At 56.8% G+C, this 24844-nt stretch overlaps 3 protein-coding genes and 1 non-coding gene across 7 annotated transcripts in view; 2 read left to right on the forward strand and 2 right to left on the reverse strand.

Moving 5' to 3' along the window:
- The first annotated feature begins 20 nt into the window (after positions 1-20).
- RPL12 (ribosomal protein L12) lies at positions 21-2097 on the forward strand. Of its 2 annotated transcripts, XM_041004294.1 has the most exons (7): positions 21-155; positions 498-571; positions 879-977; positions 1075-1156; positions 1545-1631; positions 1817-1929; positions 2053-2097. In XM_041004294.1, exons 1-7 carry the CDS (start codon positions 119-121, stop codon positions 2056-2058), a joined length of 498 nt encoding a protein of 165 aa, XP_040860228.1. In that variant the 5' UTR covers positions 21-118; the 3' UTR covers positions 2059-2097. The 2 variants fall into 2 exon arrangements, with proteins under 2 accessions (XP_040860228.1, XP_040860227.1); XM_041004293.1 differs by lacking the exon at positions 879-977 and having other exon boundaries at positions 37-155.
- Positions 1334-1460, forward strand: LOC121145160. Its single transcript, XR_005881957.1, has one exon. It is a non-coding gene; the product is annotated as a small nucleolar RNA SNORA65 (small nucleolar RNA).
- A 2768-nt stretch (positions 2098-4865) lies between the features above and the next one.
- SLC2A8 (solute carrier family 2 member 8) lies at positions 4866-12085 on the reverse strand. 3 transcript variants are annotated; one of them, XM_040963536.1, is made up of 10 exons: positions 11981-12085; positions 11729-11891; positions 11358-11564; positions 10764-10863; positions 8211-8410; positions 7431-7574; positions 7214-7322; positions 6682-6855; positions 6367-6512; positions 4866-5265 (listed from the first exon to the last, which is right to left on the reverse strand). In XM_040963536.1, exons 1-10 carry the CDS (start codon positions 12031-12033, stop codon positions 5059-5061), a joined length of 1503 nt encoding a protein of 500 aa, XP_040819470.1. In that variant the 5' UTR covers positions 12034-12085; the 3' UTR covers positions 4866-5058. The 3 variants fall into 3 exon arrangements, with proteins under 3 accessions (XP_040819470.1, XP_040819471.1, XP_040819472.1); XM_040963537.1 differs by lacking the exon at positions 6367-6512 and having other exon boundaries at positions 5082-5265; XM_040963538.1 differs by lacking the exons at positions 4866-5265; positions 6682-6855; positions 7214-7322 and having other exon boundaries at positions 6382-6512.
- A 1606-nt stretch (positions 12086-13691) lies between these two features.
- GARNL3 (GTPase activating Rap/RanGAP domain like 3) overlaps positions 13692-24844 on the reverse strand; it is a 138890-nt gene continuing 127737 nt past the window's right edge. The window contains exons 25-30 of the mRNA XM_041004369.1: positions 20212-20319; positions 18835-18953; positions 17406-17544; positions 16371-16586; positions 15379-15505; positions 13692-13854 (exon numbers count right to left, since the gene is read on the reverse strand). Of these exons, the coding sequence (XP_040860303.1) occupies positions 13692-13854; positions 15379-15505; positions 16371-16586; positions 17406-17544; positions 18835-18953; positions 20212-20319 (872 nt within the window). The remainder of the gene's footprint in view (positions 13855-15378; positions 15506-16370; positions 16587-17405; positions 17545-18834; positions 18954-20211; positions 20320-24844) is intronic.

Genomic DNA, 24844 nt, shown 5'->3' on the forward strand with positions numbered 1-24844 from the left:
ATATCAGGCGCCATCCTCACGACTTCCGGCCTTTTGGTTTTCGGCTCGGAGGAGGCCGCGGTGCAACTTTCTTCGGTCGTCCCGAATCCGGGTTCATCCGACACCAGGCGCCTCCACCATGCCACCCAAGTTCGACCCCAACGAGATTAAAGTCGGTGCGTGTCCTGGCCGTGACCGGGGCTGCGGGATGGAGCCTCTCCGCGCCCCGCCGCGTGCCTTTGCCGGCTCTGGCCGCGTCTTTCCCCTTTCTGGGCCTCGGCTTCCCCACGTGTAGACGGGGAGGGAGGACCGGAAGACCGCGGCGGCTTTTGCAGCCCGCTCGCCGTAGGGTAAGGCTTGTGTCCGGCGGGCTCTCCGCGTGTCGTGCGGGCTGCCGGCCCCCCAGCTGACCCAGGCGGGAGCGGGGAGCGTGTGCCTGCCCCGCTGCTCCCCGCGGGAGGAGGGAGGCGAGAGGGCCGCACGCTGCCCTCGGCTCAGCCGTGCTCCCTTCCCTCCAGTGTACCTGCGGTGCACCGGCGGCGAGGTGGGTGCCACGTCCGCCTTGGCCCCCAAGATCGGCCCCCTGGGTCTGGTGAGTGCGGAGTCGGGCAGGGTGGCCGAGGGCTGGGGGCTTGGGGTCGGGATTGAGGGGTGCACATTTTGCTGGTCAGTGTTAGCGCACAAGGTGGTAAAGGCCTGTGCTTTCTCTAGTGCTGCCCCTAGGTGGCCCTTTTGAGGGACACCTGTAGACCAGGGTCAGATGGCACCCGGCTCCTGTGGCAGGTCCGCCGAGGCCTCGCCTCGCAGCTGGACTGTGGCTAGGTGGCCCGGCCGAGGGTAGCTGTTGGGTGTCGGTTGGGGGCTGGGCAGGGCGTGAGGACCCTCCGTTGTTTGCACAGTCTCCAAAGAAGGTGGGAGATGACATTGCCAAGGCCACCGGGGACTGGAAGGGCCTGCGGATCACGGTGAAGCTGACCATCCAGAACCGACAAGCGCAGGTGAGGGGCACCGCGGTCCCCCCAGGGAGGAGCTGGACTCCGCGTGTGCACGCGCGGCGGGATGGGGGTCCCTGACCTCCCACCATCTCACTCGCAGATCGAGGTGGTGCCGTCGGCCTCTGCCCTGATCATCAAGGCCCTCAAGGAGCCGCCCAGGGACCGCAAGAAGCAGAAGAACAGTGAGTCGGCTTCCCGGGGGTCGGGGACCGGTGGGGCTGGCATAGCTTGTGCGAGAGTTTGCAGGGCTCCCGTTGATTGCTCAGGTGACACCTGTGTAGGGCAGTGGAGCCACCGGCAGGTACTGCTTCCGGGGCATAGGTCCGAACTAGCCGGTCTTGTGGGTGTGTGCCCAGCCACCCGCCACTGCGCCTGACCACCCGGTTGGCTGGCGCAATCCAGTGGTGAGCTGAGAGCAAACCCCGGCTTAGGAAACAGGGTTGTTCTCCATGTGGGCAACTCTGTGCCGAAAGCACGGGGACAGCCTAGCACAGTGGCAGGTGGGGACCTAGTGTGAGGGGTTGGTGCCACACCAGAGCCCGTGACTGAGTTTCTCCCGTCACTTTGTAGTCAAACACAGTGGGAACATCACATTTGATGAAATTGTCAACATCGCCCGGCAGATGCGCCACCGATCCTTAGCCAGAGAACTTTCTGGTAAGAGCAGAATGTGGAACTGTCTGGTGTGGTTTGGGGGTGTCCTGCAGGAGTGGGGTGGTGTTGAAGGAGTGGCTTGATGCCAAGCGTGCAGTCTGCATGGAGAGGGGTCTGTGTAGACTGTCTGGGGCAGACCACGAGTTCAGGGAGCTCAGAGCCCATCCTGGTGGTGCTTTGTTGCACAGGAACCATCAAAGAGATTCTGGGGACTGCCCAGTCAGTGGGCTGCAATGTGGATGGCCGCCACCCGCACGACATCATAGAGGACATCAACAGTGGTGCAGTGGAATGCCCAGCTGTAAGTAACTGCATACGTTTCATTAGATTAGAGCAGGTGTGAAAGTGGAGGGATTGGCTAATGTCAGGCTGGATTGTTCTAGAAACAGTGGTCACTGATAGCCTATTTCTTTCTTTCTCACAGAGCTAAGAAGAGAAAATGTTTCAATAAAGGATCATCTGGCAACCACTGGGCTTTGTGCTGTGCTGTTCTCCCTGGGGACCTGGCTGCTGTTGGGTGGGGCCGAGTGCAGGACCCCAGTTAGTAACTTCTGTGGGCAGCACCTCCTACCTCTGGGACCAGCTCAGAACGAACCCCTGGAGCCTCCAGGGTCCCACTCTTGGCTGGCCAGTAGGCAGGGCAGCACCTGGGCGTCTGGGAACTGAGACTGCCTGGCTGGGTGTGAAGATGGGTGATGGAGAGAGGGTGGGAGCTAGGCAGGGGGCCGGGTGAGTGGTGCAGTCTAAGACCTAGCAGCTTCCAGTAGAGACCTGAATGGGCTCATCTGTCCCTTCCATGACAATTTCAGGAATTGGAGGGACCAGTGGTTAAGTTCTGGATCCAGGATCAGCTCAGCATATGAAGATTTTAACAAATTTTTGATTACATAGTTGGGTTTGTGTACCCATGTGGACAACTGATTAGCCTGGGTTGAGGTTAGTTGAGGGGAGAGTGGATGAGAATTCCAGGAATGGAAGACATTTTTTAAAGACTTTATTTTCATTACAAAATCATATACAGATGTAGGAGAGAGGGGAAGATCTACCATCTGTTGATGCACTCCCCAAGTGAGTACAACAGCCAGTGCTGAGCCCATCAGGAGCCAGGAGCTTCCTCCAGGTCTCCCATGCGGGTGCAGGGTCCCAAGTTTTTGTGGGAGCTGGATGGGAAGTGGAGCTGCTAGGATTAGAAACGGCACATTCAAGGCCACAGCACCGGGCCCAGGAATGGAAGATACAGGTTTATTTTTTGGGCCTGGAATGGTAGCCTAGTGACTAAAGTCCTCGCATTGCATATATCGATCCCATTTGGGTGCCAGTTCTAATCCTAGTGGTCCCACTTCCCATCCTCTGCTTGTGGCCTAGGAAAGCAGTTGAGGATGGCCCAAAGCCTTGGGACCCTGCACCTGGATGGGAGACTCAGAAGAGACTGGGCTTTTGGCTTCAGATTGGCACAGTTGCAGTCTCTTGGAGTGAGTCAGTGGGTGGAAGATCTTTGTCTCCTATTTGTATATCTGACTTTCCAATAAAAATATATACATTTAAGTTTTATAGATATGAAGATCTTTCCATCTGCTGATTTACTCCCTAAGAGGCTACAACAGCCAGAACTTCCAGTCGCTTGTGGCCTGAAAAGCAGTAAAGGATGGCCCAAAGCCTTGGCACCCTGCACCCACATGTAAGATCTTAATGCCTTTAATTTGTTCTGTAAGAATTAAATCCTAAAGGCACTGTCATGTTGGACCTTGGTCAAGAGTGCTGACTTTTCACATTCATTTGGTCACCTTGGTTGTGGTAGACCACGGTTTCTGGGAGGTCTACAAATGAATACAATGAGATTGAGTGAGATGGGGCTACTAAAGGTATGGAGTTGAGCTTCCCTGTGAGTGTGCCTGGGAAAAGCAGTGGAAGATGGTCTAAGTTCTTGGGTGGGAGACCTGGAAGAAGCCCCTGGCTCCTTGTACCAGGTATCAGTCATTCTCCGGAGTGGAGCCTCTGGTGTGAAGGCTGCATCCGAAGGCCTGGCCACAGAGGTTGGGCTTCAGGCAGCCATGGATCCCCTGGTATTGACAGAAGGCTGCCCAGCACTTGCCACCCATTTAGACTGGGCACTGGACATTGCCCGGGTCCTCCCTGAGGCCTGTCCTGCACTGTTGGGGTGAGGGGCTGCTCACAGTGCCCACCTCCCTGCCCCAGGACCTCTGCATGTACAAGGCCATGACCAGCAGTGCCCCCAAGCCATGGTAACAGTGCTCAACTCAATTTTGAAGGGTGGCCTCAGAGATAACAAGGACCTTACAGCTGTTCCCATTCTTCCACACCTTGGTTTGATGTGTTGTGCAGGCTCTCATGATTGCTGTGGCAACAGCTGGGCCTGGGTTTTCCTGTTGCCCAGAATCCCAAGGGGCTTTGCTCATTTGGTGCCAGGGGAAGTGCCCTGTGCATAGCAGGTGTTTCCAAGGGGGAAGGGTGCAGGCCTGAGGCTATTGGGCCCTTCACCTGAGCTTGGTTGATAGCCAAGCCCCATGTAAGACCACCATGCTCCCTATCGCCAGGGAGCCTCATGGCTGGCGGTTACCTCCTCCAAGCCACCTGGGATTGTTTCAGGGACTTTGGGAAATGGATGTGGGGCCCATGCCCTGGGGCCCACAGGAGTGGAGTCTGAGGGGCAGGAGAAGGGCAGAGCCGCCTGGGAAGGGCTGGAAGCCCTCTGCTTACTGACGCCATTCTGCCCAGGGCCCCAGGGCCTAGCAGGCACTAATCCCAGAACACAATGGGGCCCTGTCCCATCTTACTCCTGCAGCCAGGGTCTTCCCGGAAGATAGCCCAAGCATAGGGGCCCTTTGCACCCACATGGGAGGCCATGGAGCTTGTAACTTCAGTGTGATCCAGACCTGGCCGTTGCACCCATCCAGCGAAGTAAACCAGCAGATAGATTTCCTCTCTGCCCTTAACTGTTCTTTTAAATAAATATTTAAAGAATTTTGTTAGACTAAGATTTGTGGGCTAGTGATCTAGACACCGAGGCTAAAGGAGGGCCAGGCACATCTTCCATGTAGCAAGGGTGAGCATGGCTCACCAGGACAAAGTCAACCCCCTGGCCCAATCGACATGTGCTTCTCAAACTGGCTCATGAAGGGAGGTTATGTCCTGGCTTTTGGAGTCAAATCTTTATTTGGCAAACAGTTCCTTTCTGAGCTTTGGGCAGCTTCCCCAGCTTGCTGCCAGGAGCCAGGAGGACCATTCTGCCTCTACTTGGGTGTCCTCAGGAGCTGGCGGGCAGGAACTGACCACAGGCCTGGAAAGCTCCTGCCATCCCAGTGGTCCTGAGTCCATGCAGCAGCACGGGCTGTCCCCGGCAGCTAGGCTGTCCACAGCAGGGCTCCTGGGGGGTGTGGTCCTGGATTCCAGCTCCTCTGGGGCCTGGGGCTCAGCCCAGAGAACTAGGCTGGCTCCATCTCCTCCCTGGAGTTGGGGTAGCCTGGAGCAGTGGTCGCTGGTACCGCCCTTCAAAATGGGCTGTGATTTGTTCCAAAGTCTTGCCTTTGGTCTCAGGGACACAGAACAAAGTGAAGAGGACGCCACAGATGCAGAAGGCTGAGGCGAGCCAGAAAGCTCCATAGGGTCTGAGGGCCTCCTGCAGGGAGAGGAGGCCGCATGTGGATGAGCTGGGCAGTGCCCACCGAAGCCATGCCCAGTGTGTCTCCATCCTCCTTCCAGGGTTGCAGGAGTGGTGGTGGCTGCCTGCCACAGTCGTGCCAGGACCAGTGCTGTCTGAGATGGCCATGAGCTTGGGCAATGGGGTGACCACCCCAAGGTCAGAGGCCACACAGCAAGTGCTAGCTAGGTCCTGGCTGCATATCCAGGCCCACACACCCACCCTCTGGGCCCCATGCCATTCCCAGCGCTTGGGAACGGATGAGCTCTCAGCAAGTCAGGATGTAGGCACAGCTCTGGGGCACCGAGTGACCAGTGCAGGGAGGGCTGGGTGAGCAGTGCCCTCGGTCAAGGCCAGAACCAAAGGCCACTGCCTTAACTCCTTCTGTGGGACCCAGAGACCCCTTCCTCCTGAGAGCCCTCTTCTGGCCTCCTGGACACTGCTCTCACTGTTTGGTCCTCTGTTGCCTCCTTCCTGGCTTATTCTCCCCCCTGTTACCCCTTCCACCACAGGCCTCCTGCTGTACCCCTGGACACCCAGCTTGAGCAGCACGGGCCAGCCTGGTGGCCATACCTCTCACCCAGCTGCCTCCCTGTTGTCCTAGCCCGGCCTCCCACCTCTGCTGCTGTCCACCTAGCTGCTGTCCCTGCCAGCCCTGGTGCCTCGAGCAGGCCCAGATGTGGCCCATGCCAGGAGAGCTGGAGGGGTGAAGGACTAAGGATGACATGTTAATCTGCCCACGGTCCGCTCTTTTGGCATCTGTGCTGACAGCCTGAGAAGCAGCAAGGTGCCCCAGTGCAGTGACACTTTCAGCAACCTCCAGTTCCAGCACAGCAAGTTGGTTCAGAGAAAGCGAGCTTCATATCCAAGGTCACCCCACGAGGGTGTGGCCCTAGTGGGGCCGGGGCCCAGGCCTGCTGATTCTCCCCCGATTCAAGGGGAGGCCAGCTATGTCGTTCTTCCACCAGAATAGACTCCACAGGACCATGGCCTGGGTACCTCGTGGGCTCTGGCTCTGGGGGTGGGCATCCTGGCACGCAGGTGTGCCGCTGGCTGAGGGCAATGTCAGACAGTACTCACCATGAGGCTGCTGAACTCCTTTGTCACCAGGAAGGCCATCAGCCAGTTGGTGAGGACACAGACACCCGTGGCCAGGCCCTTCACGTGCAGGGGGAAGATCTCAGACATGAGCAGCCAGGGGATGGGCCCCCAGCCCACGGCGAAGCCTGCCAGGGGGAGCCGGGTGTTAGGGCAGCGGGCAGCACAGAGGTGCAGTCAGATTTGTGATAGCTAAGGTCGGGCTTCACAGGTTGTGGAGGTGAGGCTGCGTGAGACCAGCCCAAGCCTGGAGCCACAGCAGTTCTCAGCCAGCCTCCCGTGGCCCTTCTTCCTCACCAGCGACAAAGAGGCACATGCTGCCCACTGCCAACCAGGCCAGCCCCACGCTGGTGTCGATGGGTTCCGCAGAGATGGGCGCCAGGAGCTCCATGTGGGAGGAGTTGCTGGGACCCCCTTGGGCCAGCTTGAAGTAGGCCCCGAAGGCACTGGTGCTGAACACCATGACCACACCTGCAGGCAGAGGGGGCATGGCATGGGTTAGGGAAATGGCCCAGATGCAGCGTGGCCTGCAGACAGCCCAGAGTGGCCAGCACCCTTACTGTGCCTGAGACCTTAAGTCGGCCTCAAGGAATTCCCACACAAACCCTCACTGAGCAGCAACAGCCGGAGCAGGCACCCCTGCTCTCCCCACTGAGGGCGTTGGAATCACTTCCCCTGCTACTTACAGTCCTTTGTCCCTGCCTCAGGGGCTTCCTGGGAAGCAAACCACAGAAAGAGCCACAGCCCCGTGTGGCCATGGGGCACGAGCACCCTTGGGTCTGGCTGGGGCACCTGGTGCACAGGCCTGAGCCCTCACCCAGGGTCTCACCTGACACGGTCAGGAGCAGCCTCCGGCCAGCTCGGTCCATGATGAGGGCTGCCAACGCTGTGAATAGTACCTGGACAATCCCCAGGACGACGGAGGCCAGGCTGCTGTCCTGGGGGTAGGGCAGGACAGGCCGTGGCTGGTCAGCTGCGCCCTGGGCTTGGGGAGGAAGCCCTACCCATGCAGCTATGGACAAGGCAGGCCAGGCAGAGGCCCTTACCTGGAACTTGGCCTCCTCAAAAATGGTCTCTGCATAAAACATGACGGCGTTGACGCCCGACAGCTGCTGGAAGGCCATCAGTGCGACGCCGATGACGAAGGGCTTGTAGACGCTGGGCTGTTGCAGCAGGGCCAGCCGGAAGGCCTGCTCCCAGGGAGACTGCGGTCAGCACTGTCTCCTCCTGGGGGCACCAAGGTTTGGGGGAGGGAAGGGGCCGCAGCTTCCTGTCCTGGCCTCACTGTGGCCTCAGGCACAGAGGTGTCCTGGCTTGCCTGTAAGGTGAGCAAGTCCTGATCTGCTGGGGGAGGGGATGGGGGAGCCATGGCAGGATTGTGGATGGTATGGGAAGGCAGTGAACAAACTGTTCCTGAACCCCAGTGCCACCTTCAGTGGTCCTGTGCGCTTCATGGACCCCCAGGCTGTGAATATTGCCCCTCCTCCTGACCACTGTGGATGTGGGCTGGCACTCCCACCACACAGATCAATAAACAAGGGTTACACGTAGGGAGACTTTAGCTGACAAGTGGCAGAGCCAGGGTCAAACCCATACTCCTCACTGTGACTCCTCACGGTGGTCCCTGCCCTGAGACACCAACCCTGCATTTGCATCCGAATGGAACTGCCAAGCTTCATGGGTGACCTCAAGACTCACATTAAGGGGAGCACTGTCTAACCTCAGCCTGCTCAAAGTCCTGACTCATGGTAGGACCGGATGTACCTGCCAAGTGTGTGGCCTTGGGGATGGCCCTGTGCCACCCTCCTCGGCCCCCAGCCTCTCACCTGGGTCTCGGCCTCGACAGGGGGCTCTTCGCAGCCCTCCTCGGAGCCCCACAGGAATTGCAGGGAGGCCATGGCCTCCTGGCGCCTGTGCCGGGCCAGCAGGAAGCGGGGTGACTCGGGCATGAAGCACATGAGCAGCAGCATGAGGGAAGGGGGCACACAGCCCAGCACTGCCAGCCAGCGCCACTCCAGCACCCAGCCTGCAGGGGCGGGAGGGGCAGTGGCCAGTGAGGAGCTAGGGCAAACCAGCCTGGCCCTGCTCACCCCAGGAATGCACTCCCAAGGCAGGGGAGAGCTCTACATAGCTACCTGGGCATGGGGCACTCAACACCGTCATCATCAGTATTATTCTGAAAGGCAGAGATCAAGCAAGCGCTGCCCAGATAACCAAGCCTAGGCTGGGCTGAGAACTCCCAATGAGTCCCCACAGGGCCAGCCAGGACCAGAGCCATCCCCTGCTGCCCGCCAGGCTGTGCACGGATGGGACTCAACCACCGACACTTCCCAGGCGAGATGTAGATGTCCATGTGACATCTTCGTGTCTTTGCCTGACACCCAGCCCTCAGGAACACGGAAGCCGTTTGTGGACACGAGTGGTGGCATATCAGCGTGTACATTACCATATCTGCTTGGTGAAGCAAGCCACGTGCTGTGCCACGTGTCAGCATTGTCCCGTGCACGCACAACACTGCCCAGTACATGGAGCCACAAAGTCCCTACTGCCAGAGGGGTCGCCATCATGACATAACACAGAGTGCCACTTGGGTGTGGGCAGCGACTGCCTGGCCAGTCCCATGGCAGAGATGTCGGCTGACAACACCTTTCTCAGAAGGTGGCCCAGTCCTTCAGCCCTGTGTAACTGCATTTACCCAGCCATGACACCAACAACAGGTGCTGGCCGTGTGGTCGGGCATGGCTGGTGTTGGACAGCAAGGAGCTGCATGCTGCTCAGCCGGGCATGCGCCCTTCCTGGGAGCAGAGATGTTACTGACGTCACGTGCCTTTGGAGATTTCTGGAGGTCGAGTCTGGTTATTGCAGAAATGACAGAGGCAAGATTTTGTGACAGGCAGAATTAGCATGGCCCCCATCCATCCAGGGGCTCTGGCAAAGCGACCGGAATGAGCCATGTTAGGGCCCCAGCTCCCTAACTCCTAAAGCCTGCCCAGTCCTGGCACCCTGGCACGTACCTCTGTGGTAGCCAGGAGGTGCCCATTCTCCTTTGGCAAGGAGAGTGGCGAACAGGAACATTCACACCTTGGCCTGAGCAATACGGTGCTGAGCATCTGTTACCCTGCCATGAAGCCCAGCCCCGGGCATGCTGCTGTCCCCACGGAGGCACACGTGTCACCAGCACCTCACTTTTTTGGGCTGACAGGGGTGACCCACACAAGTGGCTCAAAACTCAGAAATGGGCTGGTGTTACAGTGCAGCACGTTAAGCTGCTGCCTGAGATGCCAGTGTACCATATCAGAGTGCTGGCCCTAGTTCCAGCTACCCTCCTTCTTATCCCGCTCCCTGGTAATACGCCTGGGAAAGCAGTGAGGAGGACCCATGTGGGAGGCCTGTTCTGAGCTCCAGGCTCCTGGCTCCAGCCTGGACAAGCCCTGGCCACAGGTGACAGGTGAGAAGCAAACCAGTATATGGAACATCTCTCTGTCTTGCCCCCTAATTCTTTCAAATAATTTTAAAACTATCCACTCAGAAACTTCTCAGGGAAGAGAGAAGCAACAAGTGCAGATTCAGGTGAGTCACAGGTGGTTTGTGTTGTGTGGGCGCAGTGCTGCTACAGTGGGGACTTCCGGGGCCAGGGCAGTGGGTCAGCAGCAGGAGCCTGCCTTTGCCAAGACAGGGCAGAGTATAAACCAAAGGTCATGGCCTCAACGCCACCCACTCTAGCAGCCAGAAGGCTTAGGCCACTGAGCACCTCCCTGCCCTGCCCCCCATAGCTCTTAAGTCTTCCTTTCCACACTGCCTCACCAGCCTTGAAACAGGTGCTGGAGGCCCCCAAGGCAGGTGTGGCTTGGCCAATGTCACACGGTAAGTAGTAGAGCCTCCTCCAGGTCCCCCACACGAATGCAGGGTCCCAAGGCTTTGGGCCATCCTGCACTGCTTTCCCAGGCCACAGGCAGGGAGCCAGAGGGCAACTGGAGCAGCCAGGATCCAAACTTGTGCCCATAGGAGATCCCAGCGTGTGCAAGATGAGGATTTAGCCACAAGCCACAGCACTGGGCCCTCGTACTGCTTTTCTAGCACAACAGGGCTGCTGCCTGACACTTCCCTAGGCTGCCCCGGCTTTGGCCCTGCGCCCTGCACCTGGCTTCTGGAGGAGGGAGTTTTGCAGTTGTCCCACCCCTGGAGGAATGCTCTGGCCTGTCCCTGCACTGGCCTAACCAGTGAGCCCTCTCCCCTGACCCCAGAGTGGGGTCTGGGAAGGAGAGGACAGCCTCCAAGGCTAAGTCACAGTCCCACATGTCCCAAGGGCCCAGTGAGACAAGTCCCTGACCTCAAGGAAACCCCCGTTACTGGGGCTCGGAGGCGATCAGGGTAAGTACCTGCCAGGTACGCCAGGAGGATGCCCGTGACGACCATCAGCTGCACGCAGGAGCCCAGCAGCCCACGCACTGCTGGGTAGGCAATTTCTGAGATGTACACCTGAGGGCGGGTGTAGCGGCAAGTCACCGCAGGTCCCAGCGAGGCCGCGGGTCAGCTACCCCTTACTGAGGTGGACGTGTCCCATCCCTGTCACCCCTGAGTGCAGGGCCAGGAGCAGGTGGGGGTGGAAGTCGGAGGTTTTGTGTTTTTGCGTCCCCCCCTCACACCCGGGGGCACACCCTCCTAGTCACAGGTATGTGGTGTTAGAGCGCAGGCAAGGGCCGGGTGATCTAGGGGCAAGGTCAGGGGCAGCAGCAGCTAGGGTGGTGACCAGGCAGGGGCTGCCGACACCACCGAGGACAGAGGAGGGCAGGGGGCCGGCCCTGGGTTCTGGGATTCAGGAATCACTTCCCAGGGCCTAGCTGAGGGTTGGGGAGATGAGGCGGCAACCGCAGGCTGGCCCCAGCTTCCTCGGTCTGGGGACCGGACTGGTTGGTTTAGCTCCATCTCGGTCTCAGGCAGGGAGGCAGGAGGCGGAGGGGGCGGTCACTCACCGGGGCCACCAGCGAGGCCACTCCGCAAGCCAGACCCGTGAGGAGGCGGCCACCCAGCAGCATCCACACATCCTGGGCCGCGGTGATGACGGCAAAGCCCAGCACGAAGGGCACGGCGCACAGCAGGAGGCTCAGCTTGCGCCCCACGCGGTCCACCAGCGCCCCGCCCAGGACGCCCCCGGCCGCGGCGCCCAGGGTCACGATGGCCTGCGGACGGACGAGGGCGCCGAGCTGAGCGGCGGGTGCGGGGGACGCCGCCCGCCTGCTCCCTGCTCGCTCCCCGACGGCCCCCCGTCCAAGGGCTGGGAGGGTCGGGGCGCGCCCCCTGTCCGCGGGGGTCCCAGGCGGGCTGGAGTCGGGGGGCGCCTCACCCCGAACCAGGAAGCCTCCTGCTCATCCAGCCGCGGGGCGGGGGGCCCGGCGCGCTGCAGACTCGGGATGGCCGGGGAACTGTAGCCGAGCGCGAAGCCGAAGCTGAGCGGGCCCAGGGCAGCGGCGAAGGCGGCGAGGAAGACGCGGCGGCTGCGGGGAGCGCTGCGAGGACAGGGCCGAGGGTGAGCGGCGCCGCGGGGCCGGGCGGCAGGGCGAGGCCGCGCCCCGGGCCGACACTCCCTGCCGCCCACCTGCCGCCCCGAGGCCCCAGCAGCGGCTGGGTCTCCCTGTCCTCAGGCGTCATGTCGCCGACAGTCAACGCTTGCCTCGGGCCGACTCGGACGGACGCCCGAACCGCCGCCGCGGTTCCGCGAGGGCCGCCTCACGGGGCCTCTCACGGCAGAGCCGACCAATGGGTAGCAGGAGGCGGTGTCGGGGCGGGATCGGTTCCGCCCGCACGTGTACGGACAGCCAATGGGAGAGCAAGGCGAGAGTGAGCGTCTGCGCTAGGTCCCGCCCCTCAAGTCTAACCAGACCAATAGGAGCCCAGATCTGGTGGGCGACACCGTCCCTGGGACATCGCTGCCCAATGCAAGGGGAGGACGGAGCTCAGCTGTCCAGTCGGAGTGCGGTGCGAGCTCGGGGGCGGGACCAGAGAGCCGCTAGGACTTTTCGTCCTCACTCGCGGGTCCGGGCTGTAGTTCCTGGCGTGGAGGCACGTGACCTCTGTGTGTGTGGCCCGGCTGACCCTCCACTTTGGCGTGTCCCCGATTGTTGCTGACTCCGCGACCTGAGGCTTCCCCCGCGTCCCGCGCCGGCGCACGTGGGTGTGACCCGGCATGGGTCCCTATCACAAGGGCAACTCCGCGTCATCGTCTTCCTGCTCACCTATCCAGGAGTATGGCAGGTGCAGAGTCCGAGCCTCAGCGTGAGGAGGTGCTGAGGCTCGGATGAAGGACGTCTGACCGCCTTAGCAAGCAGCGATGCCCCGAGCCGCCCTCTGTGCCTGCACCACCACACGCCAGGGGCGCTGGGCTCCTCTGCTTGCACCTCCCTCCCCCATTCCTCTGGGGTCTCCTCTGGGCAGGGGACCCCTGTTGTTGCAGCGTGGATGAAGGCCTACAATCCAGGGAGACAAACTGGCGCTGTGCGCGGGCTTCCTAAGTCAGCTGCGTGAGGGGGCAGCCTTGAGGGGCATATGTAACCTTCTTGTGTGTTTTGCTCCAGAGACAGCGGAAGTTGTGAGGTCTGAGAACTCAGGGTAGCCGTGTCTCTTGCTGGGCAGTTCCCGTGGGAAGAGATGTGGGAATATGGTAAGGTGGATTGGTTCACGCCAAGGGCACATGACTTTCTCCACATTAAAAGCAGCCAGGATCATCCAGGGACATTTGATAATTTTCCATCCCTCATTCCTCCTGAGATGCAGGAGTTGCTGCTGAACCCTCACACTGAGCTTGTCCAGCCCAGCCGCCAGGCATGCAGCTGGCTCCCAGTGCCATGGACTTGACCGCGCTGAGGGCCGGAGGTGCGGGAAGAAACACATTTATAATAATCTAGTTAAAAGGCAGCAGGTTTTTCTTTATAAAAGGGACATGTCACATGACATAAATCAAGCTTGTATTGAAAAAAATTCTCCATCTGAATCTATTAAAGAGAAGGTTGCAGCAATAAGAATGAACGTTTTTGATTTATTCAAAGTTTCAATCTAAAACCTCAATGAAACCTACCACCTTTATTACAAGGGGACTTGATGGGTCTGGAATGGAGACAAACTGAAAGGTCGCGGAGGAGGCACCAGACACTGGAGGGGGACCCCAGGCAGCCCGGCGTGTGGGTTTGGTCCAAGAGATAGGCTGCAGATGGGCTGGGAGCAACGGGTTGTTGAGAAATGACATTGTGACTGTCTGAAGAGTAGAAACCTCCATAAGAAAAGGAAAGCTGGCCGGCGAGCCAGGGGCCGGGTCACTTCAAATCAATGATGTCCTCCTCGGAGGAGGCAGCGAGCTGGAAGGGGCCACCACCGCTCACCGGGCTGCCTTCTCTCTCGGCTGCTGGCGCTGTAGGCTCGCGCCCATCTGGGTTAGCTTCGGAAGCAGAAGGACTTTCCAGGGAGCCTGATGTGATCCTGGGGGGTGGGGAGAGGAAAGTTACTGTCTGAGGGACCCCTGAAGACCTCACAGGCTGGACCTGCTCTGTCTGGAAGCCCCCAGAGGCGCCTGCATCACCTCGAATGGCTGGGAGTAGGCTCGAATGGCTGGCTAGGCCCAGTTGAAGCCAGGGGTCTCTGGGGTGGGTGGCAGGGACCCAGGGACTCGGGCTGTCACCTGCTGCCTCCCATGAAGCATTAGCAGGAAGCTGAGTGGACTCAAAGGTAGGACTCGATGCCTCTGATACAGGATTGAGGCACTTGAAGCAGTGGCCCAACCACCACGCCACAACTCTTGCCTCCTGCCCCTTCCTGCCCCATCCCAGCTCTCCACACCTGCCCCTTTCCCAGCATCCCACCTGCTAGGGCTGCTCCCGGCTCCTGATTCACTCCAAGCCCAGTTCCATACCACATCCCCAACAAACTTTCTTCTGTCACCAGTCCTCCTACCCACCACCCCATCTCTGAGTTTAAGTGTCTGGGTTTCTCTTGTCAGGGTCTCAAATCACATGATATGCTTGTTCAGTTACAGGGTTGCTATCTGATTCACCAAAGTACAGTGCCAAGTCCACGCAGGTAGAGGCTTGGGCAGTGGACGAGCATGAGAGATCCTAGGCAAGTGGCTCTGCCCTTCCCAGCATGGTTCATGTTCACCTGACTCAGGGGATGTAGCTTAGTCCTCCTGTCTGCCGATGCAGCCCCTCCCCTCCAGCACCCTCACCAGCTGTGGACTCCTTCATTGTTCCATTGTGGGTCTTTTCCATCAGCCTGGGACCCCCCTGGAAGGCCCAGAAGTGGGGTGTAGTTGCCTCCTAACCATCATGCCCAGCTCAGTGCCGTGTATGCCAAGATTGTGTGTTGAGTGAATTGGGAGGGAGGCCCCATGCCCCTTCATGCAGGAGCGCACAGCCATGATGTGGCTTGAAGGACAGACAGAGATGGTTCAGGACAATTCCGTGTGACTCAGCATTTGGGAAAGGCGGGACCTGTTTGCGTGTATCAGGGGCTGACTTCCATGCCCTCTTCCTAGCATCTTTGTTTTTAAAACCTTCTGCCGATCTTGGGGCTAGTGTTATAGAGATGCCGGCATCCCGTCTGAATGCTGGTTTGAGTCCCTGCTGCTCCACTTCTGGTCCAGCTCCCTGCTAGTGTACCTGTGAGGTTAGCAGAGGATGGCTTAAGTGTTGGGGTCCCATCTGGTGGGAGACTCAGATGGGGCTCCTGTCTCCTGGCTCTGAACTGGCTCAACCGCAGCCACTGCAGGCATTTGAGGAGTGAAACAGTGGGTGAAAGATCTCTCCTCCTTTCTCAGTATCTCTATGAAAAAAATAAATTAAATCTTCAAAAAGAAAAAAAAAAACCCTCAACTAAAACTCTCCAACCCAGTGAGCAACAAAGCAAGCCTCCTGACTGTTTAAGGAGGTCGTATTGGAGGGGCTGGGGCTGCCCCTGGGCCAGGGCTTCCTGGGCCCCCATCGTGAACGAGGGTCACCCCCATCTTACCTGTCACTGCTGGTTGATCTCGCTGTCCCCAGCTTAGGGGCTGCTGGGCTCTCTTCTAACCGCTTCCTGGCTTTTGACTTAGTCCTGGGCGCTCCTTCTGACCTGGCTCCGCCTTCATCTGAGAGGCCTGGGTGATGGGTCACGGTCAGAGGTCAGAGAGGGCATGACTCCAGAGCTGCCACAGAAATGAAAACTGTGCCCCGCCCCCCTTTGTCTGGTTGGGTACTTGGGTATTACTAGGCTAGAGTCAGACAGAAAGATGTCAGGATGCACTTACTGATGGAAGGCTTTGTTGTTTTTGATTTAAAAAATTTCAGCAGATAAAATCCATACTGACACACCAGGGGCCCTGTCCTCCTGTACTCCTGAGAAGCATAGGGTGTGTTCAACAGCAACTGAGCTTTCCCAGGAAGCAGGGGTTACAAACAGCAATGTATACATTTCAAAAGGACAGTGGGAGGACCCAACTTCCAGAAGCACCTCTCCTGGTCAGTGTAGCTTGCCACATCAGCAGGCCTGAGTCCCCTTTGTGAGGGGTTCAGGGGGCATTATTGAGGGCCTGGGGACTTGCTATCCACCCCTCTACTACTTCTGTTTTATTTCCACCCAAGTTATCAAACCAGTTCTAACTGGCTTACTGTGCCATGTGGTGTTTCTCCCAATTCTCTTTTCACAAACCTGAACAAAATGTGTGATGCCCACCCAGCCTTCCCGTTGGGACCACAGTGCTTGGCCTGGGCTTCCAGGTGCCCGGGGAGAAGGTGTGACAAGCATCCTGGTTTGTGCCATGCCCACAGCTCTGCCCAGGCAAACCGAGAACTGGAACAGGCACAGGTTAACAGGTGCTACATCTCAACTTTGGGGATACCCAATACCAAAAATGTTGTCCTCCCAGACTCTCAGCTTAGGCAGTGATCTGCATCTGGGGACTTTTACATCCCAAAACTCTTGGGGTGCAACATGTGGAAAATACATAGAGGATGAGCCATTACCCAGCAGCTCCCTGCGGGTCCTGCTGGCTATTTCTTTGATTTCCATGCGGGACAGCGACAAGGAGTGGGTGACGGGGATGGCAGCAATGCCGACCCCGATGGAGGTGGGTGGCGTGATGACCTTGGAGACTAGGGGGGATTTCAGAGGTCGCTCGATGCTTCTGCCCACCAAGTTTCGCAGTGGAATCTTGTACAGATTTTTGGACTGGATTTCACCTGAAAGACGATTGCAGAGGAAAGATGAGGAGTGGAAGTCGGCTAGGTCCTGTGAGAGGATCCCATCCTGCCCCTCAGCATTGTTAGCCTGCTGCCTGGCACCTCCAAGACTCCTTCCTGGCTTGGTTTTGCACCTGCCCATTGGAGAGCATGTACTTCCTCCCGCCCACACCTGCCTGGGGAGGGCTGAACCAGAGCAGAAGAGCGAAACCCGGCCCCGCTCCGGGGAGCAGGGGGCTCTAGCTGCATAGGAAGCCACCAGGGTAAGATCTTACATCCTACTGGTGTGGTAAGCTCCCTTTCTGCAAAGCTCTTTTTTAAATTATTGATTTTTTTTTTTAAATCACAGGTTTCTTAAGAACACAACAGGGGTCAGCATGGTGGCTTAACACGCTGATCCTCCCCATGTGGTGCTGGTATCCCATATGGGTGTTGGTTTGGGTCTCTGCTGTGGCCTTGGAAACCAGTGGAGGATGGCTCAAGTCCTGGGGCTCCAACACTCATGTCAGAGACCCAGAGAAAACTCTTGGCTCCTGGCTTTGGACCTACCCGGCTCTAGCCATTTGGGGAGTAATCCAGCAGATAGAATCTTACTGTAAAAAAGTTAAATCTTGCATCCTTCTTAATTATGTAAACAATATTATAAATAAATTAAAATTGAAATAAATAAATCTTAAAAAACACTCATAACAAATGCATTTGAACGGCACACTTTTTTTTTCTTTCCTAAGTGGCCTTGACCCATGACTCCTTTAGGCTGCCATGCTCTGCAGATACTCAGTAGGAAGACCAGAGATGAACGTAAAAACAGGACTTCACCTTCCCCCAGGGAAGAAGGAAACGCGGGAGCGTCTCGGCCGGGGGGTGTCTGGGGGGAGCTGTGGGCACTGGCCCCCTTGGAGCTGCCTCCAGACGAAACCTCATTGCTGGCCGCAGCTGCTGTGAAGTATATGTCCGACTGGACAGAGAGAAAGAGCGTTAGGAGCAGGTGGGGAGCCCAGGCCCTGCCCGCCCGGCCCCTGTGTCATCACTGGCAGCTGCCGGGCAGGCCTCCTGAGGATGCGCTTGTTCCTGGCAGCCCCCACCTCGTCTGCCTGTTGGTCCGTGATAGAACACAGTGTCTCCCACATCCGCAAACACGTGACACACGCACTTCCTTCATCTTCCTCAGACACCTGCAGCGTCAGAGCTGAGGGAGCTCATGGATTCGCTTGGGACCGTCCTGCAGGTGGGGCTCATCCTTCATTTCATGATCTGATCCGGCAAAGCGGCTTATGCCCCCGTGGGTGACAAAAGCAGTGGTGCGCTGGTGCGAGGTGTGACTCAGGCAAGCCACATTTTAGGAAACTTCCAGGGTGGCTCGTAAAACCCAGCCACAATCACAGATCAAATCACATCACCAACGGGACTAAAGATCCAAGTTCGACTGTTTCTGATGATTTAGTTGCCCTTGGGTGACTGTTCTCAACAGACTGTGTGTGGCAGAAATGTTGGTGGTAGAAGTGTTTCGGGGGTCCCTTGTGGTGACTGCGGCACCCTGCCCCCTGCTCGTATGGAAGCCTGAAGATTGGGAGGGACTACCGACTTCACCAACACCCACGCTTTTCTCCGGACTGGAGAGAAAGCTAACGATGAGGACTGTGCTTAGGGTTGCTGCAGCTGAAGGAGGGTGGCAAGCAGTGGGACGGCAGATGATAGCCCAGTGGCAAAGGCAGACACATGAGCAGCCAGCCACCCCCACAAGGGTTGGATGTCGGGATAGGGAAAGTGCCACAGGGATGTGGCAGGGTCAGCCAAGGGACTGGAGCAAGTCCCTCCTCGCCTTCCTCCTCACCCTTATGTGGCAGTGACAGGAACCACTGCAGGTCACTGTGGTGCTGCATCCTTTGGTTGTGATAACCTCTGGGCTATTGGACACAGATTTGTCACAGCCACACACCACAAATCCAAACTGGGCACAGCCAGGGGCAAGGCTGCCTGTCCCTTTGTGTGGTGAGTGCACCCTGATTCTAGCTGCACCCCGTGATTCTGTCAACAGAAGCGAGTCGTGTTTCAAAGCCCAGGAGGGTCACAAAGGTGCACAGTGGCTCTTCCGTTGACATCAGCACATGGCCAGCCATGCTGCCAGCATTGCCCAGCCTTGGAGACAAGCAAATTCCCCGTGCATACTCTCTCAAAGTCTCCTGGTGCCTGGGGCTCCCAAAACCCCATGGACAGAAACCCAACCCCCAAACCCAGGGTCACTCACCCTGGAAGCCACGAGCTGCAGTTGCGGCACCACGGCCGTGTGGACCAGGTTCCCATTCACCACCAGGCGGATCTCCATGGCATCAGTGGTGAAGGCCAGGAGGTAAGGGAAGGCGCAGACTGCAAGGAACGGGGTGTCACTGCCTAGCTGGAGGCCGACGGCTGCCATGGCTCGGGGGTGTTGGACAGCCAGCCTCCTGTCTCCAGAAATTTCCACTTGTTTCATTCCTTGGCTACTCCTCCCGCCCCCACCGAGCAAGACCCCCCAGTGCTGTGGTGGCAGTCACTCTTAAGACTGTCCTCAGATGGCCTCGCTGGGCTGCCAATCTGCTTCTGGAGGCCAAGAGCTCAGCATTCACTTCTGGCTGGTGAGAACCCAACTGCTGGAGCCACGGCTGCTGGAGCCACAGCTGCTGCCTCTCAGAGACTGCCATGGCAGGAGGCTGGACTGGAGCCAAGTGTACAGCTGCCAAGTGTACTCTGATGGCAGGGTGTAGACATCTCAGCTGCGGGGCCAGAGGCGACCCCCCACTGATGTGGACCTTATAGCAGAGTTTTAGTGTGAGTTAAACAGCACTCACTGGAATGTTCTGGGAGCTGACTCCAGCCAGAAACACAGAGCATGCCACCCAGGGCCTGGAGTGTTAGTGACAGATTAAAGGACCTGACTTTCCGGGACTAGATTTTCCAGCTTGAAAACAAGATGAAAATGGGGCTGGTGCCATGGTGTAGTAGGTTAAGTGTCTGCCTGTGGTGCCAGCACCCACATGAGCACCTGTTCAAGTCCTGGCTGCTCTACTTTTGATCCAGCTCCCTGCTAATGTGCCTGGGAAAGCAGCAAAACATGGCCCAAGTCCTCAAGTCCCTGCACCCACATGGGAGATCTGGAAGACGTTCCAGGCTCTTGGCTTTGAACCAGAGCATCAACAGTCTAATCTGGCTGTTGGAGCCATTTAGGGAGTGAGCCAGTGGATGGAAGATATCTCTCTCTCTGTCTCTCCTCTCTCTTAAAAAAGAAAAGGTGGGTGTGGGGAGGACTGGCCTGACAGCTTTGTGTTCTCCATCAAGTCAGTTCTCTGAGGCAGAGAGACCTGGCTATCAGATAGTTACAAAAAGCAAGGTGGGGCCCAGCGATGTCAGGAGGTACCAAAGAAAACTAAGAGCTGAAGAGGGTGGTTAATGATGGCTCTCAGGTGCCCACGTGTTCAGGGCACAGGTGCACTCAGAGAGCAGAAGTTGTCAAAAAGGAGGCAAGAACACTTGTAAGGGCCAACCTTACCTAAGTGATCTGGGACAATTGAGCAGGAAGCCAGTGAGCCGGTTACCTAAACCTTATGGCTCTGAGAGGGGAACAGTGTTAGATGAAGGAGCCGCTTACCAATCGCACACGGAGCTTGGTTCCAACAGAACTGGAAATCTGATGCGGAGGGCTGCACCAAGAAAGAGCCGCCATTGAACGGGCAAACTTTTTTATAGATGCAGCTGTCTGCAAAGAAAACAAGAGCGTTGTGTTTGTGTGAGAGCAGCATGCGGGGTCCCTGTAACTGGGGCGATGAGAAATGGGTGGCAGGAATAGCGTCGTGTCTTGGGTCCCGAGGCCTTCTGGGATGGGGTGATGCGGCCAGCACCGGCAGTAACTAACCGCTCTCACTTACCGGGAAGCACTTCCTGCGTGCCAGGCACTGACCCGCAGTGAGTCCGGGCCATCTCACAAAGCAGCTGACATTCTCACACTCACTGCACACATGTCTCTCAGATTAGGAGGGGAGGCAGGATTTGAACACAGGTCTTGCTTGGCTGCCGGCACACCTCTGCCATGCGATCTCTCATGCTTGGGAAGGACCCTCCAGGCCCTGGCTGAAGGATGATTTTCCCCCAGGTGGGTCATGCCTGAGCACAGCTCAGGACAGGGTGGTGGAGCAACCTCATGTCCATCAGTCACTTTTCTACCCCTGGATGTAGACAATCATTAATCGATCTGTCTGCACTGAGTAGAACACTCTTGAGGCTCCACCATGTGTCTGTGTGTAGTTTCTTTTTTTTTTTTTAAGATTTATTTTTATTATTTTTTTTTATTGGAAAGGCAGATATACAGAGAGGAGAGACAGAGAGGAAGATCTTCCGTCCGATGATTCACTCCCCAAGTGAGCGCAACGGGCCGATACTATGCCGATCCGAAGCCAGGAGCCTCTTCCGGGTCTCCCATGCGGGTGCAGGTTCCCAAGGCTTTGGGCCGTCCTTGACTGCTTTCCCAGACCACAGGCAGGGAGCTGGAAGGGAAGCGGGGCTGCCGGGATTAGAACTGGCGCCCATATGGGATCCTGGGCGTGCAAGGCGAGGACCTTTAACCACTTGCGCCACCGCGCCGGGCCCTGTGTAGTTTCTTTTCATGATTAACATTCCACTGCACGGCTGAAGTATGTTCTGTGCGTCTTGCCCTGTCACCACATGTTCTCTGGAAGGCACACATGCATCTTTGTCATTGTTCAGAGAACATTACTGAGTGTGGATCTGTGCAGGGCAGGCCGGGCCCAGGGCTGGGTTATGCAGGTGAGTTATACAGGGTCCTGCTCTCTTTCTGGTCCTAAACAGGAAGAAGAGGGAAGTAGAAGAAGCAGGCAGGCTGTGGGGGCCCAGCGGAGCCCCATGCCCAGGATGCCTCTGTGGAGGAAGGAACAGCTGCCTCAGTGATGCTAACATCTCCTATGGGGGCTGGTTTGAGTCCTAACTACTCTACTTATGATCCAGCTCCTTACTAATGTGCTTAGGAAAGCAGCAGAAGGTGGCTGGGGTACTCTGGCCCTTGCCAACCATGTGGGAGACCCAGACGGAGTTTTGGGCTCCAAGCTTTGGCCTCATCCAGCTCCATTTGGGGAGTGAACCAGCAAATAGATGATCTCTCTCTTTTCCTCTTTCTCTGTAACTGACTCTCAAAACAAATCTTGAAAGGCAAAAAAAAAAAAAAAAAAAGAGTAGACAACATGGAATGGTAGCATTTGGAAAAGGAGAGACAGGAGATGAGGCCAGGCAGGGAGGGAGGCAGAGGGTGGTGTGGCAGAGGGGGTCCTAGCGTGAGAAGTAAAATGTTTGGGTTTGAGTTTTAGGAAAACGATGCTGGCTGTGCTTTGTTTGTTTGGTGACCCAGGAGGTGAGTGGCGCAGATAGTAATAGGCGGGACACTCGTGATTCATCTGAATCTGTGCAAGAACACTTGGAGCGGGGTGTGGTGGCGGGGAGAGACCCGGGCGGCAAGCCTGTCCGGCTAGGGTGACCTCTGGGCAGGTGCACTCTGGAGGGCGGCTCCTGAGCTCAGCTGGCTTGGCTGAGTGCACACGCGGAAGTGAGACACCCTGGTGTGCAGGTCAGAGTTGGGTCTGGAGGGAGAGCTGAGTCAGCAGCAGCACGCAGGGTCCAGGTGTGTCCCAGCTTGGCTGCAGGGAGGAGGCCAGGTGCTGGAGTTGGCTGGGGGCACATCTCGGGAGGGTCTGCTGCCTGCTTTTAGCATCCTTCCCACTCGGTGGACTTTTCTGGAACGCCCTGCCTTCTTTGGGTTTGGGGACTCCTTGGCTGTGAGCACTGTGCCTGGTAAAACTGCTACCTCACTGCTTTAAAACAGCTTATTAAGGAAAACACTTGAGTATCTTCATATTCGGCTGAAGATCTGGCCTGAGGAGTGCACCAGGGATCCAAGAGGATGCTGTGAGCTGACCTTGCACCTGCAGCTGCTGCTGGCCTGTGACTGCGGTGCGCCTGGATCACCTGAGTCTTCCTCACTCCAGTAATGCACCCCTCCCTGCACCCCCTGCTCTTTCTTCTCTGTTCTCCTAGATGGCCGTCTCAGCGCCAGTCCCTTTGTGACCCCTGCAGTCAACTCCCACTGCTGCTTAGAGACACCTGCTCCCATGGAGGTTTCCTCATGACCTCACCTGGCCAAGTTCAAGGCTCCAGCTCCCATCTGTTTCACCTGGGCTGGTGGAGTCCTTGGGTGAAGCGGATAGCACCTCCTTCTTAAACACCTGTCTCTAGGGGACGCCACACTCTGCTGTCTGTCCACTCCTCAGCCTGCTGTGCTTGGCTTCTGTCGTCCCCTGTGGGTGATGCGAGTGAGTCTTTTCAGAGCTGGCATCTCCGCAGCACCCAGGCTGGGCCCCTGATTTGTGCCCAGGCCTGCGCTCCTCCAGCATCCTTTCAGTTGCTCTTGTCCCAGGCTGCACGCTTATTCTGCCCCTCTTTCTCTCACGTGCCAGATCTGTGTTGTCAGCAAATTATCCTGGTTCTTCCCCCTTTCTTTAAACTTAAGACAGAAGTGTAAGCAGGCAAGCTGCACAAACAGCTGCACAGACGGCCGTGGCAGGCAGGTGCTTGCTGCTTTGACGCTGCAGCAGGTGGTGGATGAGTGCTGGGGAACAGGTGCTTGGTCACGTTCTTATATTCAAAATAGATTTCTGGGGGCAGTTCAGCCTAGCAGTTAAACCACCCGCATCCCACATGTGAGTGTTTGGGTTGGAGTGTCAATTCTGTGTCCTGTCTCCAATTTCCTACTAACGCAGACGCTTGCAAGCAGTGGCAAGTGTTCCCATCCTTGGGTTCCTGCCATTCACATAGGTTCCTCGACTGAGTTTCTGGCTTCGGCCTTGGGCAATTATGGGCATTTGGAGATTATTTGTTTCTCTCTCCCCACCCCACACAAAATCCTCAGCTCTGACCCCTCTCTGCACCTCTCCTGCCACGCTGTGGCCCCGAGCCACTGTCACCTCTCACCAGGTCATGAACTGTGCTCTCGGCTCTGGCCTCCACACAGCTAACTCTTCACACAGCAGCCAGAACAGCCCTTCTCACCCTCGGCCAGGTCTTGCCGCCCCTTTTCTCAGACTCTTCCAGGTGCTCACTAAGGTCCCCTGCCTAGCAGGCCCTCCCCAGGCCTAGCTGTCCGTGCCGGTTCTCCTCCCCAGGGAACCCTCTATTGTAGCTGCACTGATCGGCTTGGCTTGAGGTCATCTGTGCTGAGCCACAATGTTCCCTCCTCAAGCTCTTTGGCACCTGCTGTTGTGTCTGCTTGGAATACTCTGGAATACTCGTGCTGTAGATATGATGGCTCTGCAAAAAGCTCCGTGAGAGAATGGAATCAAAAGTATGGATTTACTTTGGCAGAAAACATTTGATTTCCCATGATACAGAGAGGATCTGTATGTTAGGAAGAAACTAAATGTGGACTTCAGTGTTGCTTTTATACTCCCATAAACTCATCCTGCTAGTCTCATTTTCCATGAGTTCTTTTTAAAATAATCACAGATCATTAAAACTATAATTTAAAAAAATATCATGAAGGGGTGTTGAATATCTTCAAGTGCTTTCAACTATTGAGATGGTTTTATTATTTATTTATCTTTGGTACTTCATTCTCTAGAGGTAGTTTATGATGTGTATTGACTTGCAAATGTTGAATCACCCGTGTGTTCCTGGGATAAATCTCACTTGATCACGGATGGACGATCCTTTTGGATTCGACTCGCCGGGATCCTGTTGAGAATGTTTGCATCTATGTTCCCGAGGGATACAGGTGTGTAGTTTTCACGTTGTGGCTTTGGTTTTGGTATCCAGATAATGCCGGCCTCACTGAAAGGCTCTGGCAGAGTCCCGTTCCTGCTCAGCATCCTGGAGTAGTTTGGAGAATACTGAACTTTCTCTTCCTGTTTGTATACTTCCTCTTTGCTTTGTAGACTTCAGCAGTAGAGCCATCAGGTTCTGGACTTTTCCTTGACCGGAGGCTTTGGATTACTGCTTCAGTCTCATCGTCCGTCATGGATCGTCTGGAGTTAGTCTTGGTTGATTATAGGAATCCAGGAATTTATCCATTTCTTCTCGGTTTTCCAGTTTATTTATTTATTTTTTTAAAAAGATTTTTAAAAAAGATTTATTTATTTTTATTGCAAAGGCAGATATACAGAGAGGAGGAGAGACAGAGAGGAAGATCCTCTGTCCGATGATTCACTCCCCAAGTGACCGCAATG

The sequence above is a fragment of the Ochotona curzoniae genome, unplaced genomic scaffold (assembly GCF_017591425.1).
Source record: "Ochotona curzoniae isolate NIBS_2020 unplaced genomic scaffold, NIBS_Ocur_1.0 scaffold_3208, whole genome shotgun sequence".
NCBI classification, from domain to species: Eukaryota; Metazoa; Chordata; class Mammalia; order Lagomorpha; family Ochotonidae; genus Ochotona; species Ochotona curzoniae.

Excerpts from the sequence above, each read along its gene's own strand:
- SLC2A8 (XM_040963536.1), bottom strand. The coding sequence starts at position 12,033 with ATGACGCCTGAGGACAGGGAGACCCAGCCGCTGCTGGGGCCTCGGGGC. Across the intron at positions 11,565-11,728 it reads AGGAGGCTTCCTGGTTCGGG|GCCATCGTGACCCTGGGCGC; the intron begins GTGAGGCGCCCC and ends GTCCGTCCGCAG. Across the intron at positions 7,575-8,210 it reads CTGTCGAGGCCGAGACCCAG|GCCTTCCGGCTGGCCCTGCT; the intron begins GTGAGAGGCTGG and ends CCCTGGGAGCAG.
- RPL12 (XM_041004294.1), top strand. The coding sequence starts at position 119 with ATGCCACCCAAGTTCGACCCCAACGAGATTAAAGTCG. Across the intron at positions 572-878 it reads AGATCGGCCCCCTGGGTCTG|TCTCCAAAGAAGGTGGGAGA; the intron begins GTGAGTGCGGAG and ends TTGTTTGCACAG. Across the intron at positions 1,632-1,816 it reads CTTAGCCAGAGAACTTTCTG|GAACCATCAAAGAGATTCTG; the intron begins GTAAGAGCAGAA and ends TTTGTTGCACAG.